Below are 19,312 nucleotides of genomic sequence, written 5' to 3'. Positions count from 1 at the left end.
TTACACAGTACATAATCAGCAAATCAATTTTTTAGAAATTTAATTTAAAACTTAAAAACATATTATTATTAATAATTTAAATAATAAAATTAATTTTAATTTAATTGTTAAAATATTTTTGTAAATAATTAAGTATCTTAATTTTTAGGATTGGGATAAAAAAAGAGTGGGTCGACACTTGTTTTGGTGACCGATGGATGACTTTTCGACAGAAAACTCTTGTGGTAGTTGATACACCGATATTTGAATGGTTTATACTAGTTTTGATCTTTGCGTCTAGTGTAACTTTATGCTTCGAAGATATTTACCTAGACGAAAATCAAACTCTCAAAACTGCATTATATTGGACCAATTTTACGTTTTGCGTTATTTTCACAATTGAACTTATGCTAAAATGGATAGCTTTGGGAGTTTATAAATACTTTAAAAGTTTTTGGACAGCTTTAGACTTTATTATTGCAATGGTAAATATAAAATAAAAAATTTTAGATAGTAAAACTGATTGAAATTTTTTTTCTTTTTTCGAACTAGATGTCAATTTTTAGTTTATTAATTGATGAAAATGAGAATTTAAAAGTTCTACGATCGTTAAGAACTCTCCGAGCTTTGCGACCACTCAGAGCTATATCGAGATGGCAAGGGATGCGGGTAAGTACTTCGAAGTCCAAAAATACTTTTACGTTAAAAGTAATATAATATGAGCTTGTTTTATACATTACTAGATAGTTGTGAATGCTCTGATGTATGCAATTCCATCAATTTTTAACGTTCTGCTGGTTTGTCTTGTGTTTTGGTTGATATTTTCAATCATGGGTGTACAATTTTTTGGTGGAAAGTTTTTTAAGTGTGTTGACGACAACGGAGACCGTGTAGCCGTAAACGTATGTACTTGATGTGTTTTTTGTTTTGTTTTTATTGGTGTTAAATAAAAACTATAATTTTTGTAGATTGTCAATAATCGCAGTGACTGCATGCTCCATAACTATACTTGGTTAAATTCAAAAATATCATTTGATAATGTGGGCATAGCTTATTTGGCTTTGTTTCAAGTTGTAAGTTTATTCGTGGTTTTTATTATTATTATTGAAAAAATGTACTCATACTACAACGTTACATTGTTATTGAATTAATAATATTTATATTTTCATTGAAATGTAACTATATTATACTATACCATTATTCGTAAATATTGTATTTTCAGGCTACATTTGAAGGATGGATGGAAGTAATGGCAGATGCTGTAGATGCTCGTGGTGTAGACTTACAGCCTGAATATGAGGCAAACTTATATGCTTACATATATTTTGTGATATTTATTGTATGTGGAGCATTTTTTACTCTAAACCTTTTCATCGGTGTTATAATTGATAACTTTAACATGCTTAAAAAAAAGGTATACTTTTTTTTTTTTTTTTTTTAATGAGGTTACGTTATTTGTATGTTAATGAACTATCTGTTGCAGTACGAAGGCGGAGTATTAGAAATGTTCTTGACTGAAAGTCAAAAGCACTATTACACGGCCATGAAAAAATTAGGCCGGAAAAAGCCACAAAAAGTAATTAAACGCCCAGTCAATCAATTTATGGCAATATTTTACGACTTATCAAATTCCCGAAGGTCTATTTACTTATAATTTATAGTTATATATTTCCAATGATTAAAACGTAAATATTTATTTCGTAGGTTTGAGATAGCAATTTTCGTATTGATTTTTTTAAATATGCTGACAATGGGTATTGAACATTACAATCAGCCTGTTTCGGTGTTCTTCATATTAGAAGTCTGCAATGCATTTTTTACTACAGTCTTTGGATTAGGTATATTTTGTTTTCGAACAAACATTTAATACAAATCAATAATATTATACGTGTAAATTACGACTTATCATATATTATTATAATTTTTTTTTTGCAGAGGCTTTAGTGAAAATAATTGGTCTTCGATTTCATTACTTTACCGTTCCTTGGAATGTTTTCGATTTTTTACTTGTCTTAGCATCTGTTCTTGGTATACTTATGGAAGATATCATGATCGATTTTCCAGTATCACCGACACTTTTGAGAGTAGTTCGCGTGTTCAGGATCGGAAGAATATTACGATTGATTAAGGTGAGATAATAATAAATTGTTGATAGTTACTACTTAACATTAATAATTAAATTTCATTTTTAGTCAAATTCTTTAATAATTGTGTAATTATTTACTTTAATTAATTATTCGGATTTTAGGCCGCTAAGGGTATACGTAAACTGCTATTCGCCTTAATTGTGTCTTTACCAGCACTTTTCAATATTGGCGCACTACTTGGTCTGATTACTTTTATATACGCCATTATTGGTATGTCTGTTTTCGGGCATGTCAAAAAACAAAAAGCAATTAATGACATGGTCAACTTTGAGACTTTTGGTAGGAGCATGCAACTGTTGTTCCGGTTAGTAATGCATACATTGTGTTTACTTGAAATTTCGAAAAGTTATTTCAAACTACATTCGGTTAAAATTATAGGCTGATGACGTCGGCCGGATGGAATGACGTACTTGAATCCCTTATGGTACAACCACCGGATTGTGAACCAGAATCTCCAGGACTTCCGAATGGCAATTGTGGACACCCTATCCTTGCGATTACGTATTTTACGAGTTTTATCATAATAAGCTACATGATAGTTATAAATATGTACATAGCTATTATATTAGAAAACTTTAACCAAGCTCATCAGGAAGAAGAAATCGGCATTGTAGAAGACGATCTCGAAATGTTTTACATCCGATGGTCCAAGTAAACTGGAAATTTTCCCACTGTTTTTTCAATCATATGGTTTTAAACGTCGTTTTTTTATTTCAGATACGATCCACATGCAACGCAGTTCATAGCGTTCAATCAAATATCCGATTTCATTGCAAGCTTGGACCCGCCATTGGGCATACCTAAACCAAATATCGTGGCTTTGGTCAGCTTCAATTTGCCAATTGCGAGAGGCAACAAAATACATTGTTTAGACATACTCCACGCACTCGTCAAACACGTGCTTGGTCATGTCGACGAAACGGACGAATTCAGAAAAGTAATCGATAATCGTCGAATTTTTATTATTATTATTATACGATATTATAAAATATATATGATATAGGTATATTTTATATGATGATTTTAAATTTTAATAATATGTTTTCAGCTTCGTGATCAAATGGATGTGAAGTTTAAAAAACAATTCCCGACACGTAAGGAACTGGAAATCGTGTCATCTACGCGTCTGTGGAAACGTCAAGATAAAGCCGCAAGACTAATACAAAGAAGTTACCGAAACTTCCGAAGGTATTGTATTTGTTTCACGTTACTCGGATAAATAACAATCCATCAACGTTATCTACTTTGAACACTTTTCCAATCCGTAGTTTTAATATTATTAACCCAATTTATACCTTTTCTTGTCTCTATTTGCCCTCTTATATCTGTATCCTTTCCATCATTATACTACATTTTTTATAATTCTATTATGTGGGCCTAACTTAATTTTTTATCATTGTAAATGTATTGTTCATTTTCTATCAGACAACTTTAAAATAACTCGAGTTCAATCTAGTAGCCATCTTTGTACATTATATTATATAATATAATATGTCCTTTATTTGCATGTATATATTTTTTTTTTAATGCGAATTTAATTCTATCGAAGTATTTTTTATTGTTACAATAATTAACTATTCAAATGTTTTCAACATTGTCTATCTGTCTGCATTGAAACAATAATTGTTTAGACGAAAAAAAGACATGACGGATTTGTGTTCGGATACGCAGTCTTCAAGCCCCGGAGGTTGGCAGTCACGTCTTTCGTCGTTCTTGCATGTTAAAGGCATGTCAATCAGTGGTATTGGAGGCGGTATCGGTAGTGGTTCTAGAGCTTCGTCCAGAAAATCTTCCAGAGCCTCCGACACGTCTGATATATCTGAACTAGGAGCGTCTCTCTGGCTTAATCTACCGTTGTTTTTATTGTCTAACGCTCAGTTGGATATAGCGGGTAAAAACGAAGAACAGTCGCCCAAGAAAAAATCACAGTAAGTCATCAGTATTTAGTACCAACCCGTATCGATAAAAAAATTAAGAAAGTACCAATATAATTTTTTTTTTTTTCATTTATTATAAAATATAGGCCCTCAGCTAAAGCTATCGTATGAAAACGTATTAGAATAATAATTAAAAAATCATTCGATATACAATATATGGGTATAAGATTTTAAAATATTTATTCATCGAATCAATATTAATTCAAAGTTAATTTCGACTAGCGCGTGTTTGATATACACTGTCTTATTATCAACGTGCATATTTTCAAATTATTATTTCTTTTTGCTATGAACAATCGTAGTATTGACTTTTGGATTTCAAATAGTAAACTATATTCTCCACATCGTACTGCCTTAGAACGTATTTTATTGTTGATTTACAGTGATCAAAACATACATTTTTCATGAAGACACTTTCAATGGAAGTAGTATAATTTTATAAACAGTAAACAACCCAAAGGGTCTTTCTATAATAGCAAAACAGTGTTCTTATGTGTTCCATATTTGATTGATTCGATTACATTACTTCCAAATTCGATTTCTAACTTATAATTTTCTAAATAAATGAAAACCAAAACATATATTTATTATATTAGTATGTTATAATATAATTAAAAATATTTATTTAGTTGATTTACCATTTGTTTGTATAAGCATTTAAAATTTAAAATTTAAATGTAAACACATAACTCATTATAATAATTATCATTTCATTTTATGTTAAATGTATTAATTTGAGTGTAGCTATACATATCATAATTACACTTAATAGACATAATTTGTTGTTACTTTATATTAAGTATCTACAAGTTAACCATGTTTGAATTTGAATTTATGATAAATATTAATTAATGGGAGTGGTATATGCATGTCGTGAAGGATTACACAATTTGTGAGTTCAACTATACCAAAACTTTAACTTTTAATTATTATCACAATGCAATAGAGATTTTGAAGTACAGGTATGAACTTAATTGTACATTAAACAGAAAAGTTCATAAATGAGGGCTAGAAAGATAAATTTATTAAATATTATATTTATCTTAAACGCAGGAATAAAATCAAAAGAAAAAATAATCTTATTTTTTTAAGTAAAATAAATTATCAGATATACTAATTAAAATCTCAAGCATACACGATTGAATAATTGTCATTAGACCGAATCGCTTTTAGAAGTCTTTTTATATTTCTTTTACAAAGCGGTACGAGTACATTTTAATTAATAAGGAAAGCACTTGAACACGTTGCGATAAGTAGGTTAAAACTATAATTGTATGAAATTTAAAAAAGCTTTAATCAAACATGATGTTTACAATTTGTATATATTTAAAAAATACATATATATGCACCACATTCAGAAACAAAAATAAATAAATTCGACTATCGATTGAACTAATAGTCTTCAAACACTTAAATGAATAAGAATGTTTTTAACATTTCACCGTTTATACAATTGACAGGTCCAAAATTGTATGTTATTACTCAAAACACATCGGTTATATTAATTTATTGTGACATATTCACTTCACATTTAATCAATAGAAACCCACGAATTTTATTAATAGTAACATTAATAAATAATAAATATGTAACATTATTAGCAATCCATTACCGTCAGTCGTGGGCGTCTTTAATAATAGCTTAACACTTGGCAAATAAACGAAATTAAATTAATGTACGACATTGATGTGATCAAACCAGGCTTATATCAACTCAAGTCTTATTAATTAAACATAATTTTTTACCTAAGCTTTGGAGGTTTTAAAATTAAATAAATTATATTTTTTATATATTTTAAAACTCAAATGCACGATAGTTATTATTATTATTATTATTAACAAGATCTGTCTACTGCTCTTTTCGTTTGTTTTATAGTTCCAACCCTCATTAAACATGAATTAAGTAATAACTGTGTAACCGCTTCTACGTGAATAATATTGTTGAGTCCCATTCGGCACTTATTGCTGAGAAAAAAATTATAATAAAAATAGTTTGAATCTCTAGTAATATATAAATTCTAAAATTAGCTATTTATAAAATATCCTTATGTGCCAATTACTGAGCTCGGTGTAAGCATAGCTAAAAGTAGCTTAATAGTTAAACAATTTATAAAAAATGTTGTATTTAATTTAAATAAATGTATGACGTGTTATTTAATTTAGTTCATATATCAAATTAAAAGTGATTAAATGGTAATTTTTTTATTAAAATTGTATATTGAATGAATAGTTACCTAGTTGTAATACCTATGTATCCTATTTTTACTAATCAAATATTAAAATAATTTTACAGATCCAAAACTGATTAGATAAATTACTTTATATTTAAAGTTTCCAATAGGTACAGAACATCCAAAGTTATCGTGCATAATATAATACCAACACATAAATTCCTTTATAACCGTAATTTGTCAGTTTTTAAGAGATTATTTTAACATACAAAATAAACTATTACCATCATTACAAATGACATAGGTACACGCTGTTTTACTTTTTTACGTCTCTGCGATTAAAACCATCGGGTCAATTTTTCCGGTACTACAGAAACACAAGAAACCCATTTCAACGGTTATTTTTTTATTATTCGCATAATTTTACAAAAATGATATAACTTTATAAGTAGTAAAATTCTTATCGCACGGCGTTCCGAATAGGCAATTTAACTACACTAATGGTGGGGTTTCATCTATACCCTGTGAATATCTCATAATATAAAATATTATTATTAGTATTGTATACCAATGGGTGCCGCCACTGATCGTTCCTAACGACAAACTACTAGACGTCGTTTCGCCCTACATTTTAACACTGAAGTTCGACACATAGAAGTAGACTTGGGACCCAAGGACCTAACCATTGCGCGGTTCCCATTATAAAACGATCAGTGATATCGATTTCTTTATTTTTTTTTTTTGTTATATTATTTAAGGAGAACAAAAATCACCGAACTTAACCGAGATTTATCCCACTGGTCGAATAAAAATCATACGACGTTGGCCTGAAACCCAGCTATTAGTAGGGTTAGGGAGGGGGACGTGATGCGTACGCATATATCGTGCCCACAGCATTAGGTCCCCCCCCCCAATACCGTGTCTTTCGTCGTGGACTTTACTGATTCTGACGATTCCGTTGTTTTTTTTTTTTTGACCCTTACAGCGTCGAGGGAGGTGGCGGCGGACCGGTGCACATCACGATTAGCGAACCGTCTCCCGAGGCCAAACCGAACGCGGTGCTGCCGTTGTCGCTGGACGGGGTCGGCGACGCGGCGACCGGAAGCGGCACGGCGGACCGGAAGCAACAGCAACACCAACCATCCCAGCAGCAGCAACAACAGGCGGCGGCCAACGTGAGCATCACCATAACGGACGCGTCGCCGGTAAGCGCGTGCGGCCCCAAACCGTTGCCGGCGGCTAACGTTCAACAGCAGCAGCAGCAGCAGCAGCAGATCGGCGGCGGCGGCGGCGGCGGCGGCGGCGGCGGAGGAGGTCCGACGGCGGCGCACAGCAAACGGTTGGCGTTCCGGCGGGCGAGCGAGGCGAAAATCGTACAGCACAAGGCGCTGGTGCACAAGACGTCGGAAGGGCCGCACAGCTGATGGGAATTATTACAATAATAATTATACACAGCTAACCCGTCATCGGACATAGGTATAATACTACACTATATATACCTACCGCCGGAGTCATCGTTATCGCCGTTGCAGCGGTTGTTGTTGTTTGTTTGTTTGTTGTTGTTGTTGTTGTTGTTGTTTTTGTTGTTATTGTTATTTTTTTTTTTTACTATTATTATCATTATTATTATTATCATCATCGTTTTCGTCCGTACACGGCGGCTACGGTTATGTTCTATATATTGTAAGCTGCGCGTACTTGTACAGTCCATCGCCCCGCCGCACCCGCACCAACCGACCGAAGGCACCGCCGCCGCAAAAATCGCCCGTCCGGCACAGACGATGTAGGAATGCCGCACGACACACAGATCGACGACGTCGACCGTATATCATAATATAGCGTTTAAATAAAATGCGTCCTGCTGTTAGAGATTCTTAAAACCACCCACACGCGGTTGATTCGACCCTTATTATGTACATCGTTCGGAATAGGTTACGTTCCCGTTAAAAAAAATGTGTCACGATCGCACGCATATCACGTAAATTGCGGCCCGGTTATTTTTGACACGTACGTAAATTCAGTTCTGGGACATTAAAAAACACATGCAAAGTGATACGTATTGTGTATTATATTATAATACAGTAGTTTAAAAACTCGGAAAAATAGAAAAATTATAGAAAAAAATTCATAAATTATAATATACGAGAAATAATGAAGGAATTTCAAACTAAAATAATATTACTCATTCAAATATTTACCGGTTGGTCGAAATAACTAAATTTTAATACTATACATTTTTTATTCGTGTTAGCAGCATAAACATAGCGAAACCAATATTAATATATAGTTGTATTTCCAATCCTAAATCCGGAAAAATGGATGAAAAGTATTAACTTTTCAAATTTATCCCTAGACGTGATTTACGTATGTGAATAAAAATAAATATTTAGGCCGCAATTTACAGCCTACACCCATATAGTCAACACTGGTCTACACAGTATTTGTAACTATTAACACGGAAGATGAAAAAAATCGATTATGATAGGTTTATCTGGTGGATACGAGTAGAATACAATTCGACCGATGTATGTGTATATATACGTCGCTCCAAGTAAGATTTCACGAAATCATGGCCGAAAACAGAACGCAGCCGCGATCGTGTTCATCTCGCCGGTGACCAAATTACGCACGTCTTGCACGCAACTAAAAAACATACATTACGATGTAACAATATATCATAGCATTGCGAGTTATGCGTAATATATTATGCCGAACGCGTGTCGTATGTAATTCGTCGTCGCCGCGGTTTTCTCATTTTCCGGGGTCGACAAATCCCCGTCTCGTAGGGTATACGCCGTTTTGAGATACACACACACACACACACATGGCCCGGTGGGGGTAGCTGTCTCGCTACCACCCCTATATCCGCATTCTTTTCCACCACTACAACTACACGTGCATCGGTAGGGGAAAATGATTGAGGTCGAGCAGACGCCGAGCAAACCGTGAACGCCCGATAATTTCTTCAACACGAATTAGTCGTATTGTCCGTCGTATTTTGTTTTCGTTTTCGAGTTTTTATTTTACTGATTTATATAGCTGTATTATTATATATTAGGTATATATAATATATAGCGGATCAGACAATTATATTCCGTTGTGCGTATACTTTATAATATACATATATTATGTTGCGCAGCGACTGCAGAACTCGTCGTAACAATGTGGTTCGCGAAAACTTTAAATTCCTCCGTGCCCCCCCCCCCCCCCGACCTTACCACCTCGACTCCCGGCATCGCAGCGGTTTTCCATTATGATTTTCAAATATTCGCGACGCGCGTCCGCAAAACAACTTCGCAATAATTACTATTACATACACTCGACTAAACCGCGCATTGTTCGGTATAGACAATAATAATACACAACATGTACGCCGTACTTACGCTTAATATTTATAGAAAGCAAAAAAAATAAATAAAAAGTTTACCGCATAGAACGTAGCATTTGTATAAAAATTATAAATATATATATAATATGTTAACATTTGGAGGAGACGTTTCATATTTATCGCTTACCACGATCGCGTAATTATACACACTCGTTGCCTTGTGCTTGACTGTCTGTTTTCTGTTTTTACTAGGTACGTACATCAAATATTTATTAAGTCATTTTTTAATTTTTTTTTTTTCGATAATAATATATAGGCTAGATAATTTAATCATTAAAATATAGTTTTTTTTACACGTTTACATTTTACGATTTTATTAACTAACGCCACGATTAAGTCAATTTTCAAACTATATACCATATTATATTATAATATACATCATAAGTTAATAATATGTCAATTATTGCAAAAACTTTATTAATAAAAATAACTTTAGATTTCAGGAATATCGTGTAGGATTCTAGACGCTCTAGTATTCTAACTTATAATTGTATCGCGACAATTTGTCGAAAACGTATAATTTATTGTATAAAATAATACAAGTATAACGAGATATTGTATCATAACTATATTTATTTATCAAATGATTTATTATTTTAACATTTTGAAGAAAAAGAATGATTTATTTGACAATAATGTATACCATACTCCAGGTATAAAATTTATAGTAAGTACATATTACGAATTGTATTCCGTAAAACCTGTATCGATCGTTCGCGTCATTATACTTGACTCCGCGATAAAATACATCATTCACTCAATATATTAGGTAAACGGATGTACTACTCAAATAACACAATAAAATATTGGCTACAAGTGATGAAAATAATAAAAAATATTATTTATCGTATGTTATTTTCGATGTACACTATATTTTCTCTGTTTTAACTCGTTTTTCACAAGGATCTACGTATTAGACATAGGAATCGCTCCTATAATGGCTATTACGACCGTGCACTAATCAAAATATTTAATTCGTAATAATATTTTAATACTATAGACAGACTACCACTATGATAATTCTTTTTCATTCACGTCGTTTTCGCTATTAGTGCGCGTGTAAAACTACACGTTATGACTCGGTAGGTACTCATGAGTTATGAGTCGATAACTATTATAATATATAATGACTTGTAACATAATATTTTAATAATAATCCAAGAGACTTAGACTTTTGAACACTGTTGTGTAATAACATTTTAACAATTTCTTACTTTTTAGTGAAAAGCTCAACGTTTTACGTCTTCATACTATAGGTGCTATACGCCATGTATTTAAATAAATTCCAAATAGAATCGTGTACAGTGATATTTTTATAGATTTGTAATGTAGACATATAATTGTGTATAGGTTATGAAATATAATATAATATACTTTAATAATATACATACGTGTCTAGCAGCTATGATAATATAATATTATAACATTATTTATAAATGCCTGTTGAAAATCATATAGACACTTTAGGTTTTGAATTTTTGAATTTTGCGAATGAAATTGTATTGTTATAATATCGGGTACATAACTTGCGAGATATTCTAATTTGTTCAAAATAAATTATCACGGAAGTGCAATTTATTATATTACGCTTGGTTGATTATTTTACTAACGTATAAGTTTTTATTAGTATAGGGGAAAATATTCTAAATTTTTTGTATATGTTTAATGTAGGAATGTAATTCTTTTTTATAATATTACAAATATCGAAATTAAAATTTAAGTCGCAGAGAGATGGCGGCGTTAGGTATCTATAGCTATCGCGTGTACATCACAAGCCGTGTATAGTGGTCATAGGAGGTATATTATTATACCCTTCGGCCTACGGCCTACACATGCACGAAAAAGCGTTTCGAACAGTTTTGGGACGGACTTGTACAAAATTGTGTACGCAAATTAAATATTTTTTAAATGTTTAGGGACATTGACTGATTCGCGTTAAATGATGATGAGTCGTGATGCTAGCTGTATTCCTGCTGTATGATAATACTATATGCGTTATTGTAGTACACAATAATAATAACAATTATTTGACGAAAAACTACAGACTGACTACGAAAAATTGTATAAAAGAAACGCTTATTTTGTTCGGCATTGCGCAAACTTTTCGCTGCGGATTATTGTTAAACTTTTATTTATTCCCCCCCCCCAAGTATAGATAATTATTATAACTCGTATTATCTTCAAACCGGCGGCGATGAATGAAAAATCCATAAAACAACCGACACGGAAACGATTCGCGTAATTTTCACAATAAACCGAGTGTGTGGTGGTTAATTTTACTATTTTTCCCACGACATACCCAGCTCGCACCGTTCTGTAATATTATTATCGTCGTCGTCGTTTCGGTATAATATGCGGTATTCCTCGGTCAATTACCGTCGATTAGGAAAATAGTATCGCTCGGTAATGTGAAACAATATTCTATTTACGAGTAGTGAGGTTACCGAGCAAATTATAGTCGTACGATATGATAATTAAACCACACGTTGCGTAAAAAAAACCCCCAGTTTTATGATCGAAATGACCGAGTTTACTTTGTACGTTTTGTAAATTGAACCGATCACCGACTCGCGAATCCATTTCCGTAAACAAAAGAAACCCGGCAAACAAAGTAAAATCGAAAAAATTAAAAAAATTAGGGCTTCGTAATATTATTATTATCGTCGTCGACGAGTCAGTCATCGTCTTCGAACGGACGTGCACCGCCAATGATGATCGCGACAAAAAGGTGGGGTGGCAGATCGTAATATTATAATTAATCACGTGCTCGCGTATAAAATAATATATTATTCGCTGCCTTGCGATGCGGTGAATACTCCATCACGATGTCATAATTTATCAATTAAAGATACCTCTGATGATTAGTGACGACGTCTCGATAATAACAACAACAATAATAATAATGTGTGTGTGCCAAAGGCGGCGGCGTCGAGGGGGGGGCTCAGTTCGATAAAAAAAAAAAACTTAACAGAACCCCTTATTGATTTATTTCAATTTGTCAAAGTTGACAATTTTACGTTTTTACCATACGTACGCACAGGGCCGGATTTAAGCGCAGGCTATATAGGCTGCAACTTATGGGCCCCACAACTGGCCCTCACCACACATCACACAACTAAAAAAAAAAAAAAAAAAAAAAAATAGCTCCGTCTAATAATTAATTAATATTTTTTTTTCATTTTTTCATTTAAACGTTGTTAATTGTTTTTACACATTCACTCTCTTTCAGTTTTCTAAAATTGGTTTTGCGTAATGAAAAAAAATGTTATTTTTCAAGGCACATATCCTATATATAGTATTTTGCTCTTCCCATTTCTAAAAACCCTCTGGTAGGGCCCCAACACAATTGAGCTTAGGGGCCTAAAAATCCTAAATCCGGCCCTGCGTACGCACAACGTATCAGAGGCATATTAAGTAGAGCATCGCGATAATATTTCACAGCTCTATAAATCCTTCGAGTGACATACCACCAGTAAATATTACGAGTATGTACTACGCCTACTGCTGCCTTTGTACGTATTAAAGAGTAATTTTTTTTATTATTATTTCCTATTCCATCATGTCGTGCAGAGCGATTCTTTAGTTGATCTGTGACCTCTAACCCTCGTGAAACCGCCCGTTACGCGGGGTAGGAGAGCGACGATCGCAAATTTTAGCGCCCGGACGAACGCCATAATACCGACGTCCGCGCGCGATAATTTTATTATTAATAAAATTAACCTACCGCCGTCAAATAACAATCTACATCGTATACGGGTATTTTCAAATCCGATAACGGCAAAATTTCGATCGGTAATCGAGCGATCCCGACAAAAAGTACCTATTGTTATTATTGTTGTTGTTGTACATACGATGTTGCGGGTAATTATCAAAAAATATCGTGTCGTACACGAGTCTTAACGATCAATAAACCGGCCCGTAAATCACAGCGCCCAGTTATTATTGTTTATTTTTGTAACTGTTTTTACGATAATAAATTATACGTATACAATAAACCGCGCGTACCACGCGTCCGACTGCGCTGGCAGCGGTTGTAGAAAAAGTAACCCGCACGTTTGCATCGCATTATCGCACCTTTCGGCCGTTAATTTGTTGTCTTATTAATAAAATAAAGGTTAAGCTACCCGCGGATGTGGGTTTGGCGCTTAACACATCACGGTTCACGATACGATCGATCGATCGATTACGTCTTACGTAATCGGCGGCCGACATCCGGAACAAGTTTCGATGTGGCCGTCGAAGCAAACATTTTTCTCCCCTAGAAACTAGAAACGATATGAAAAAAAATACATAATTAAACCGACCAGAAAAAAATTCCTTCCCCCTTCCGAAAAATGCACAATAATAATATGCATTGTAACGGGTGCGCGGTGGTGGCAGCGGCGGGGTGTCGTACCGCGTTGGTGCAGCAGTGTTACGACTCCGAGTTTTTACCGATGTTTTTCGAAGAACCGACAATAAAACTTAGCGTATTTTAGGTGTGTAAATAATATTATAATATATATTAGCCGAGCATGCGAGTACATAAATATTATAATTTTACATTATTTATGTATATTATTTATATATTATTATGATAATATAGCGTAGTCGTAACAGTCGTTTTTATTATTACCAACATTAACCGATATTGTAATATAATAATAATATCTTATTATGTATAATTATTATTATTATAGTAATTAATAATATTATTGATGCTATGTTGCCTGAGCATTGTAATTTTAAGGATTTTTGTTGTTTTTTTTTTTTTCATTTTCAATAATGACCTACAAGAATTAACGATTTGGATAGAGAACACGAGAGAATATTCGGTGAACGCGCTGAGAAAAAAAAATAATAAAATTGAAAAAAAAAAATTACAATAACAATAATCCGCGAATTGTAATCGAATATAATTAGCGATATCATCAGATTCGTCGTATAAAAATATGATCAACACGCGCGTATAATACGACTTATGTACACAAGTTATTGTAATAATATTAGTGTTTATCGTTATGTGATTCAGCGTAATAATTTAAAATAATTGTATGATATATTATTATAACGTGTGCGCCCCTCCCCACCCCCAAACCACATACGAGTTTTCGGGAGAATTTCGTTTCAAAAGTTCGATGCCGAAACTTTGGTCGACTTATTCTTTCCCGTCTTTTTTTGTATATTCGATTTCGTATAAAATATAATATTATTATAGACTAATTTTTAATCTCCTGCAATGAGATATTCTAAATTAACATATCGGTCGCGGTTAGCATACGCGATGTTAACATACATAGGTGTTATATAATATTATATACTTATATAGGGGTAATTATTGTATAATATTACGGGGAATTTTTTTTTTTTTTTGTAAACATAAATCTAAAAGACTTTGACTTTGATACATAACACAATATATTATATAATAATGTACAGAACCGGCGGCGGCGGGCCCATCGCGTAGCACCTAGCAATGATTAAAACATTCACAGAACGAATACTATAATTATTATTATCATTATTGTAATCCGTTTATTTTTCGATTTATATGATATTAAAATATTTTAATAATAACTGTACGCAACGTAATATAATATTATACTGTAAACATTATATAGGCGCGCAAAGTTAGGTATTAGTATTGTAGGATTAGACGTTTTTTATTATTTTATTTAATAAAAAAAAGCGTATTCGTTCACCGGGCGCTTAAAAAAATGTACCTACGCAAATTCGATTTTGACCTAACCTCTTCCTCCCGCTTTATCGGTAATAATTCGCCGCAATCGGTTGTCGTCGTGTCATGACGGCGTGCGGTGAGACGCGACCACAGCAGCAAAACGTTGTCGTTTTATAATAATTGCGACTAAGTTACCTACGGTGCGATTGTCATACTTGCCTATAATAATAATATTAGTATGCAACAAATATAATAAAACAAAAATTAATAATAAACGTATGCGTAACAGTAACCCTCTCCCGCTACCAGATTTAACATTTTTGCGGATGTCAAAATTTTATAATATATTACTATATACCTACGGTAAAATAAATATTGTGCACCGAGTACAATATAATATATACACGTAGGTATATATTCCAATAGTAATAATAGCAAGTAAAAGAATATTAATATTGTCATATACCCACAACCCACACGTGGTTACCACACTCCTCCACGCCACGTCCGCGAGAGTTCGCGTACCCACCGCGTTGTTATTATTATTATTTATATATTTATACTGTTCGTAAATAACGATATTATGTATCCCCCCCAGAAAAAAAAAGGTCGGTTGACAATATATTACAATGTAATATATTATGTGTTTTTCGATCGCGTACTATACCTTCAACTGTGAAAACTGTGAATAGAAAAACTTCGTATAGCGTGTAACTTGTTAGCATTATTATTATATAATATCAATAACATAATAATAATTATATACGTGTAGATTTTAATATAATAATAATATAATATATACTGTTACTATATAATATTATATTATACTATTTATAAATTGTACATAATATTATACACACATATAGTGCCTAGACCTTACCACTGTGCCTCGATTTTTAGCTACATAGATTCTATATTTTTTCATTGATTTCGACGCGATACTCCGCGTGCCTATTGCGTCATCGTCGTCGCAATAACAAAATAACATTAATTAATTGATTAACATACTTGTTAAGATAAATTTTTTCCAAATTGTTTCACTTGGGTATTTTGAACGTACCTATTTGAATTATAAAATTATTATTAGCGGCATTCTCTTTCTATAATATATAGGTTTTGTATAAGTACCTATAATGTTATATACAGAATTGCTTAATGCGTCAAACGCATTATTAAATCCTCGTGAGTTTATATAATATTCGTTTGTATTTAACATTTTTTAAATACAAAATATAAAACACGGATTTGAAATGCTTTATTATATAACAGTAGTTGAAATGTGTTTAAAATAAAAAAAAAAACAAAGCGTTTGAATGCTCGACTAGTATGATAATTAATAATCTATAAATATATACATACACATTGTAATATTGTAGAAACGGTTTAAGTACCTATATTAACTAGTTTTTGAAAAAGTGTCGTTACATTTCTATTGTGAATATCAGAGTACGCATAGCAATATTATAATACCTAGGAAGGTTTTTTTTTTTTAAGAAACCTTTTTTTTATTCCTAGTTTAGTTTTTTAAATTAACAAACTTATTATAACTGCACTCTTGCTGGTTTGAGGTAGTCGTTCAAGTCTTCAAGATATTATTATTGTATTAATATAGTTTGACGTATGTACAAGTTCAACTACTAATTAATACAATAAAACAATATTATGATCACGTGTTTCATATAATAAATAGTACTATCGAGATTTTTGATGTTGTACTTATGGAACGACTTATTCAATCAAACAACTATTATTATGATTATTATTATTATTATTATTATTATTATAAAAATCCTTTTGTCATATATTTGTTCTTGTATTTTAAATATTTTCAACTGTTAGACAGTTAAGTTTGATATATTACGTTTTGAAATTTTGTATAATATTGATTTTTTTGTTAAAATAAAATAAAAAACAATAAAAAAAATTGACACAAATTTCAACAAATGAGTATTGTATTTTATTACCCTATGAAAAACGGCGTGTCTAATTTACACTATAGCAAGAGTTTTACAATTGAAAATTAAATACATAATATAATATATTTTTTTTTTACATGGATCGCTTTAACTATTATTACACAATTACTGTGTATGTTTACTTGGTAGAAGTTCTCGTGCGTTTATTCCACGAGAAGTTGTTTGCATAAGACTTAGCTCTTATGGGTCTGGCTTTGGACTCTGCTTCTAAGTACCACTTCCATCCGTTTTTCTCACAAAAATTGATGGCATCAGCTTTATCAACAAACTCAATCTTCATGTTTGACAATGGATCACCACTAAAAAAATAACCCATCTCATTATGTCCACGGACTAATAATATTGTAATAAAAAGGATGTGCATACGTTGATGTCCAGCCCATTAATGGATTTTCCCAACGCTCTCTGTTATCAAATTCCATCACCCAATTATGAGTGTTGTCAGTACCGGATTGCATAACATTTTTGGTAGCTTTACTTATTTTTACTAGACGAGTTTTAACGTGTTCTTCGGGTACACCGGTGACAGTACTCAAATCTACCTAAATAATAAGAAAATTCAAAACATTACAAACATGGCACAATATGATGTTGTATGATAAATATTAAAATAACCTAAAAATTTAAAATTTATTTTTCAGCATATAAGTATCATAATAGTTACAAAATGAGACACAAAAAATTACATAAATTGAAATACAAATAATACTTTCTTACAAAACTAGTGTAATATAAATATTGTGGAAATAAATATTTTTTTAATGATTAAACATATTAATTAAAATATGAAAATTATATCGTACATTAGACGTAATATTTCATATTTAATTCAATTCTTAAATTTACGGATATTTAAGATTTACCTACATGAACAAATATAAATTTGTACAAATATTTTTAGTAGATTCATAAACTTGTGTCTTAAAAAAATGAAAGTTTAGTAACTTATAAATTCAATACCTAATTTCTAATAGCAATAGCGTAAGTAACAAAATCAAAAATATCCACTTCTGTTGTGTATAAAAGATTGATAATTTTTATATGTTATGGAAGTATTATTTCTTTTAAGTTACAATCTTCAGTGTAACAAATGTGTACATAAATTTAATTAAAATCACTAAGATTATTATCTATTGCAATTATTATAGGAACATAGTTATAAATAGTTAATTAACAAAAAATATATTTAAAAATGTTATATTTCAAATTGAGTAAATTATTAAATGTATAGGCATAATAGGAACCTATATATACTAAGAATTAATAACTGAATTTTTCAAAACATACAATATTTATAAGTTTTTTTAAAATATTATTTATGATTATTTTGGTGGAATTATAATAAAAGGAAATACAATACATGATTAATATTACTTATACTCTGTTTGTTAAATTATTAAATAAGTAGTTATCGATACTTATACTGTTAGGGATGCAACTAGGTTCAAAAAAAAAACTACACACTGGCCACTGGGATACAAATTATCTAATGACCTTTCATAAAACTTTATTTAGGACTTAGTTATAGATTATAATTTTAAATATAATACATCATTTTGAATTACGTAAAAATCAATTTCAACAAAATGATGGTACAAAATAAGATAAATTTAGTTGTTTATTCATTACGAGATTTTATAATCTCATATAATATAATACATTAAACAACAATATAAGGTTCATCGAGATAAAATATATTTTCTAGCTTCTAAGACAATAATTTAAAAATTATAATAACAGACTAGTTGATATATTAATCGCAATGTGTTTATATTAATTAGGCTGAATACTTGAATGTATAAATGTATAGTAGAATACTTTAAAAGATTTATTGAATTTCAAATAAATAACCACAAAATATATGTATATATATATTTTATGTACATATATATCTTACTTAAAATCTAGAATTATTTTATGTTTTTTATTACTTTTAAAATTTAATGAAATACTTACTGGATTAATATTAGAATTCACTTGAGAGAACAAGTCATCTTTTCAAAAAATATTCGATAATAAAAAAAAAAAAAATAAAAATTGAAGGTAATATATTTAG

At 31.4% G+C, this 19,312-nt stretch overlaps 2 protein-coding genes across 9 annotated transcripts in view; one reads left to right on the top strand and one right to left on the bottom strand.

Annotated features, from left to right (window-relative positions):
• The window catches only part of LOC114124170 (sodium channel protein 60E-like), a 133,820-nt gene extending 117,050 nt beyond the window's left edge, over positions 1-16,770 (top strand). For 5 of the 6 annotated variants that reach the window (XM_050199595.1, XM_050199592.1, XM_050199600.1 and 2 more), the window contains 14 exons: positions 149-464; positions 532-648; positions 723-881; positions 948-1,052; positions 1,202-1,393; positions 1,463-1,617; positions 1,684-1,817; positions 1,915-2,108; positions 2,228-2,430; positions 2,505-2,777; positions 2,844-3,063; positions 3,175-3,314; positions 3,758-4,054; positions 7,219-16,770. In XM_050199595.1, coding sequence (XP_050055552.1) covers positions 149-464; positions 532-648; positions 723-881; positions 948-1,052; positions 1,202-1,393; positions 1,463-1,617; positions 1,684-1,817; positions 1,915-2,108; positions 2,228-2,430; positions 2,505-2,777; positions 2,844-3,063; positions 3,175-3,314; positions 3,758-4,054; positions 7,219-7,657 — 2,944 coding nt within the window. In that variant the 3' untranslated portion in view covers positions 7,658-16,770. Of the gene's footprint in view, positions 1-148; positions 465-531; positions 649-722; positions 882-947; positions 1,053-1,201; positions 1,394-1,462; positions 1,618-1,683; positions 1,818-1,914; positions 2,109-2,227; positions 2,431-2,504; positions 2,782-2,843; positions 3,064-3,174; positions 3,315-3,757; positions 4,055-7,218 lie in introns of those variants that run through there. The other variant, XM_050199611.1, reaches the window with a different exon arrangement.
• A 444-nt stretch (positions 16,771-17,214) lies between these two features.
• The window catches only part of LOC114124167 (NADH dehydrogenase [ubiquinone] iron-sulfur protein 4, mitochondrial), a 45,582-nt gene continuing 43,484 nt past the window's right edge, over positions 17,215-19,312 (bottom strand). For all 3 annotated transcript variants that reach the window (XM_050199826.1, XM_050199829.1, XM_027987354.2), the window contains 2 exons: positions 17,623-17,798; positions 17,215-17,555 (listed from right to left, as the gene is read on the bottom strand). In XM_050199826.1, the coding sequence (XP_050055783.1) occupies positions 17,375-17,555; positions 17,623-17,798 (357 nt within the window). In that variant the 3' untranslated portion in view covers positions 17,215-17,374. The remainder of the gene's footprint in view (positions 17,556-17,622; positions 17,799-19,312) is intronic.

Source organism: Aphis gossypii, chromosome 1 (assembly GCF_020184175.1).
Source record: "Aphis gossypii isolate Hap1 chromosome 1, ASM2018417v2, whole genome shotgun sequence".
In the NCBI taxonomy this organism is placed as follows: domain Eukaryota; kingdom Metazoa; phylum Arthropoda; class Insecta; order Hemiptera; family Aphididae; genus Aphis; species Aphis gossypii.
The sequence above is the reverse complement of the archived record's forward strand: the minus strand, read 5'-3'. Positions and strand labels throughout refer to the sequence as shown.